Raw genomic sequence first — 6,524 nt, forward strand, 5'->3', positions numbered from 1 at the left:
CTGCTTTGTCTAAAACCTAATAAATTATATACTAAAATCTTTCTCTTGAATCACTCTATATTCTATTAAAAAAACCGCATATCCGTTTTATACTATGTAGTGATAGGCCTACATATTATAAAGCAAAGTCTTCATGGTTACGAAAACATTTTAAAATGAAGTTAATTTGCAAATATATTTTTTTAACACATTTCATAAAAAAAAAACAGTAATAATTGATTAATAAACCACTTTAATAGGAAAGGACACGATACGAATTTAAACTCATTTACTGAAACGACAATTAACAAACGGTCGTTTAATCAACTTTTATTTTGTAAATTATCTTTAAATGCGAACTAACCTAAAAATGGAAACCTCTCGTGGTAGTTATCAACAAGTGCAAATTCATAGTGAAGATGAAAATTTTACTGCGAAACCTTGGAAAATTATTCAGAGACAGGTAAGATTTTTAATAATTACTTTATTAAGGGCCGATTTTTCAATCTTTGGTTATAATTTATCCGTCCATAGTCCATTGAAATGTTACATTTTTTTTGACCTAACCTTGTGTTTTTTAGAGGACGCAATTTTATTTTTTTGATGTGTCCCCTACATAAATATCTAAATAAATAGTTCAAGAGATATATCATAAAAACCATTTCAACGGCTATTTTCAAGATGGCGGCCGCGGGACAAGGGTGGCGACCCCACAAACTTGGTGATAGCTTCACACTGACCCCCCCTATACATCAAAAAAATAAAATTGCGTCCTCTAAAAAATGCAAACCCAAATGTAACTTTTCAATGGACTACCAATAAAGTATTACACGAACATTTTAAAATATCACCTATAAATTACTGTCAATTAAGGACAATTAAAATACATTTTTGAAATGGTAGTTTAATACGTTATTCGATGAATAAGTTTTAGCCAAGGATTGAAAAATCAGACCTTAATTAAATGTTTTAGAAATTATTAAAAGTGATATATAATATTTTTGCAAAATAAATATTTTGCTATCATCATCGATCAAATATATTTATTTATTTATTTAACTATTTTATGTACCATTACATTACATAATATTAAAAGAAATGGAAAACATGCATAGCATATATTATTTTTTCAATAGGCATTCTGCCGGGATTCTTACGTTATGAAATGTTCAGAAATAAACCACAAAATTATATATTTAAAAAAACGACGAAATGATGTTTCACTTTTTTTTACAGTTAATAATTATTTTTGAATCAAATTAATAAAAAGAATTCAGGTTCTCGTTTCCAGTGCAGTATGGTCAAGTTTTTTCACACTTGGACTATTGTTTGGAACTCCTACAGTTTATATAGCTCAAAGGAGAAGAGAAGAAAATTCTACAGAAGCTATATCTATTGAAATGGCATCTTGGATAAGTAAGTGTTTTAAAATATTCCAATGTCAACTACATTTAAACATTTTTTTAATAAATTTGAAAATGAGTCTTTATTGTACAGCGCTCTTGATCCAATTGAAAATTAACTTTACTGATTTTGCATAATTAGCTGATAATTTACACTTAAAATTGTTTTTAATTCTAGTATTGGTTTCTTTCTTCCCAGGTTCTGCACACACCTACAGTGCAATACCGTTTTTCATTATCATGGCAGCACTTTCCAAATACTTCGGACGAAAGAAGACTTATTTAATCGCGTGTTCCATTTATTTTGTTGGATTTATGACCATATATTTAAGTACATCTGTAATAGAAATTTTAATAGGCGAATGTATTTTAGGAGCTCTTCTAGCTTGTGATTGTATTATTTGTGGTATGGTAATAACAGAGTATACTTCTTCGCGATATAGAGGATTCTTCTTAACTTTTAAGTCGGCCACATTCGCTTGGGGCATTCTAGTGGCTAATCTAATTGGAATTTTCATAGACTGGAGACCGATAGCCTTACTTGCCTGTATGTGTTCGGCTTATTCGTTTATAGTCGGTTTAATGTGGCCAGAATCTCCTTATTGGTTGATAAGTAATAAAGATCATAACGCATGTTCCGAGTCGCACTACTGGTTAAAAGGTAAAACTGAAGAATCTAAGAGAGAACTTAAAGAATTGATAAAAGCACATCAGGAATTGATTCAGATTAAAAGAGAACGAACTGGTCAACACAAAGCTGCTGAATTGATAAAAAACTTATTTTCTAAGACGTTCTATAGGTTTTTTTCATATACAGTATTGATAGCTGGTCTATATTCCTTTTCTGGTAAAATGGCATGTAATGTTTACGCAATACAAATAATAAAGAGTGTTATAGATAATGATTCAGTGGCTAATAAAGGCACGCTTATAGTCGACGCAGTTTGTGTTATCAGTATGTATTTTGCTAGTATCTTCGTTAAATTTTATAAGCGCAAACATATGTTGTTGATTACTTCATCGACTGGTATTTTATTTTTATTTTTAATATCTGCTTACGTTTATTTAACCAAATGGGAATTGATCAATGAAAATAAATATGTATTTTTGTTTTTATTGACGATGTATATGATAGCAATAAGCTGTGGTCCTATAGCCTTGTCACCGACTGTAATTGCTGAATTATGTCCTTTAAGGTACAGAGGTTTTTATATGTTGTGCAATGGTCTGTCTGGTAATTTTATTTTAGGAACAGTGGTTAAATTTACACCGTATTTATTTAGTTCCGTTGGACCGCATGGTGCATTTCTGTTCTATGGTGTTTCGTCATTATTCTTTTTAACATTGATATATTTTTTTGTTCCAGAAACTAAAGATAAAACAATTGTTGAAATGAGTTATTTAATGAATCAGTAGATTATTATCAAATAAATTCTAAAGGCCGAACTTAAAATCAGAGCCACAATAAACCTTACTTATATGACAAACTTTTATTTTCAGTCTGTTCAGAAAATCATTTTGTGGCAATCAAAATATTATTTCTTATAATGTAAATAGTTCTTATAAAGAAATATATCATTATATATTTACAAAAGAACGAATAAAGACGTATTTAATTGATATGCAAATTATTAAAACACGTCTTACACACGTGTAATGAAGTCGTTACAATTTGTAAATATGCACATTTGTTTTTACACGAGTCATTTATATTCGTATTTGTTGATAACATTGATCAATTATTAAGCAAGCACACATTTGTAAAATGTTTGAAATATAGTAATTTAAATATTAATTAAGTTTGACTTAAGAGTTAGTAAAATTGACTTAAAATATAAATATATGGGCGATAAGCTAGTGTCTAATAAGCTGAATAAACTCTTGTATGTATACGCCATTATAACAGTGATAATAAATTAGTGTGAACACAGGCTCCTGAAAAACAGTTTACAACTATATTAGGAGCCTGGGTCATTAAATTTTTGTAACTCAAAATGGTGCAAATAAATGATTTATTTATTATTATTATTAAATTGTGATGCAGTTGTTATTAACATGATAAATAAAACACAAATGTTCCCTAAAACTTTTATTATTAAAAAAATATAAATGTAACATTTGAATATAGAAAACGATATGAAGTATAAAATGTAACTAAGTGCTCCTCAATCCTTCGACAAACTTTTACTGCAAACCAGTAACATGTCTAATCCAATCAGCATAAAAAGCTACATTGACGTAGAACCCTAGACGGGCTGAATCACATGTATTTCCAATGAATGATGCCAACCCGACCAACACGTTACCATCAGTTAAGGGACTGCCAGAATCACCCTGAAAGAAAATCACTTATATAACATAGGAACTAAGATATAACCTTGTGGCACCCCAAAAATCATTTAATGATATTTATTGAAGTTACAAATGAAGATTTAAATAAAGATATAAAGAAAAATGACGATCGTAAAATAGTGGAATTTAGGTAAAACATGAGTTAGATGTACTTTACTAATTGAAAGAGTATATGCCTATTCATAAGCATTTTCTCATATTACAAAATCATTAAAAATGGTTATACATATACATTGTATTATAGATAATAACATTATTATTACATTTCTAAAAATAAAGACTTTAGCAATCAAAATGTTTTACTTACAAAGCATACTCCAGGAAGGTTATTCGATCTCTTTGCACAGATGCTCATTTTCTCCAACTCGTCTTTGAATGCATATACAAAGAAGTGATATTGTGGAGGTATATGTGAAACACATTCTTGTGTTGTTAACCTTCTGACGTCCATCTTTAATAATTCTTTTGTTGCTTCTCCATCCTGCAAGATATTATATTATATAACTAGATTTAATATTTGAAAGCTCCGTTTCCCCTTGTGTCGTTTTGAGTTGAAGTACAACCCCTAAAGATAATTTCTATCAATTTTATAGAAAGAGCAACACAAAGGCGAATCATATCCTACTGAACTAACGTTACATCTTAATGTTGCAATACATTTGCTTCTAATGTAAGTTCAACTTTATCTCTAATAGTTTCATTATTTACAATCACTTTATTATTAGATGAGACATTAAATACAATTACTACCTCTTATAAGATAGTCCTTTAATCATCAAAGTAAAGAAATATTTACCTCTCCAAGGCCCCTGCCAACGAACGTCAAATTCGAGTTAGTATTCATTTGTCTTGGTAATTTTAAAGGCTGGACCTTTTTAGAGAACTTCAAGGGTTTCGACAGTCGCAAGATGGCAATGTCGTTGAATGGCACGTTCAGAATTAGCTGATAATCCTTGTGTATTATTACATCATCATAGTGCACTATCTGGCTGTTCTGCTCTGTTTCTCCACCGACGAATACTATGTTTGCGTTTTCTTTAGTTCTGTAAATGTTACTTTATATATTATGTATACAATAACTAGTGTATGTATGTAATGTAACCAGTGTGGAGTAAGTGTGTGTCCTTTTTCCATGGAGGAATTCCACCTTCCACAAGTAGCAATGTTATTTAAAAAAAGTTATTATTCCATTTTTTTGGTATATAAATTGGGAGTTCTGTATGATATCTTTTCTTTCTCTTTTATGGGAATGCATGCAATTTTATCGCATGAGCATCAAAAGGGTTTACACACCTTTAGCTATAATATATACACTTAAAAGCACACACACAGAAACCGATCTTATTTATTTAAGAAAGAAGTGAATAGGGTACCTACATGATCTGATCAGGCATGCTAACAACGTGGGCCGCATCTGCGCTTAACATCAGGCGAGATCGCGGCCTAATGCCTGAACAATTTTCGACGTGACAACGTCTTATAATTCGATAAAGCCGGCTGCACGCACGAAAAAACATGACTCATGCGGCGTTACCTCGCTCTGACTCATCTGAGGCGTTCCATGTAAGGCTTGAAGTGCGAGCGAGAGCGCGGAACGAGCGACAAAGAAGCACAATCGGACGTTGTCACGTTCAATTATCGTCAGTAAACCGACTTTACATACAACCAATTTTTTTATTAAAAAAAATAAATAGACGTGTGGCACTCGGGGACTGCCGCGGTAAAGCTATGCATAGCATGCCTTCAAGCCACACTTCCGTGGAGTGGGGAGCGTGAAGTTTTTCGTTACGGAATTTTCTCGATTCGGTCCCAACGCTCAAGGCCCGCGACAACAGCTATGCAATAGCTTAAAAAGAAAAGATATTTCTAGTACATACTCAGAATCTTCAACACAATGGGCAGCAGTTAGCAGATATCTGTCGGAGATTATAGCCGCGCCGCAGTCGACCAAACCAGCGAAGTATGGATGGTTCTCTATCCTCACCTCATCACCATATAAGATAAGAGGAAGAATGTCCGCTGAAAATAAGATATGTTTAAGTTTCAAAGCAATAATATAAGAAACCTAAAAGTGAAGAATAATGTAATAAATCTTCAACATTAAAAATAATTGTCTCAAATCAGTAGAATCAACAGATAAAAACGGCTCAATGTATTTTGATTATGTTGGCACAGTTAATTAGATTTAAAAAACGTCAGTACACATTAATTATTTCTACTTTTTATTATTAAAACAATAATTAATAGTTAAAAGAAACTCACGCAAGCCAGATTCTTTTGCATTTAAAAAGTTAAACAGTAAAACAAATACGAAAGCTTTATACAACATATTTAAGTATTTAATTCACAATAGTATAAAAACGATATGATTTACTGATTCCAGTGATCCATATTTATACAAAATAATATAACTGAGGAATGCAACTGGAATGAATATACGTCATTGCTGATGAATATTATTTCTAACAATTTTAAAAATATGATAAAACTAAATTTTTGTGTTTGTGATAATTTATTTCTACTAATAAATTAATAGTAAAATTATTAGTATAGTATAAAAATGATTTCATTATAGACTAGCTGTGCCCTGCGGTTTTACTCGCAGTGCTCCATATAAGCCTTTCTCGATAAATGGGCTATCTAACACCGAAAGAATTTTCAAATCGGACCAATAGTTCCTGAGATTAGCGCGTTCAAACAAACAAACAAACAAACTCTACAGCTTTATAATATTAGTATAGATGTATTGAGATTCGTCAAATAAAGAAATATATGGTTCCCAGAATCCCA

At 31.2% G+C, this 6,524-nt stretch overlaps 1 protein-coding gene across 1 annotated transcript; it reads right to left on the minus strand.

Moving 5' to 3' along the window:
- Window positions 1–3,458: 3,458 nt before the first annotated feature.
- LOC123695061 (trypsin-1-like) lies at window positions 3,459–6,064 on the minus strand. Its single transcript, XM_045640760.1, has 5 exons — window positions 5,997–6,064; window positions 5,612–5,753; window positions 4,531–4,777; window positions 4,042–4,215; window positions 3,459–3,716 (listed from the first exon to the last, which is right to left on the minus strand). The coding sequence occupies exons 1-5, from the start codon at window positions 6,061–6,063 to the stop codon at window positions 3,567–3,569; spliced, it is 780 nt and encodes a 259-aa protein (XP_045496716.1). The 5' UTR covers window position 6,064; the 3' UTR covers window positions 3,459–3,566.
- Window positions 6,065–6,524: the final 460 nt, after the last annotated feature.

This window comes from Colias croceus, chromosome 10 (genome assembly GCF_905220415.1).
Source record: "Colias croceus chromosome 10, ilColCroc2.1".
NCBI lineage: Eukaryota > Metazoa > Arthropoda > Insecta > Lepidoptera > Pieridae > Colias > Colias croceus.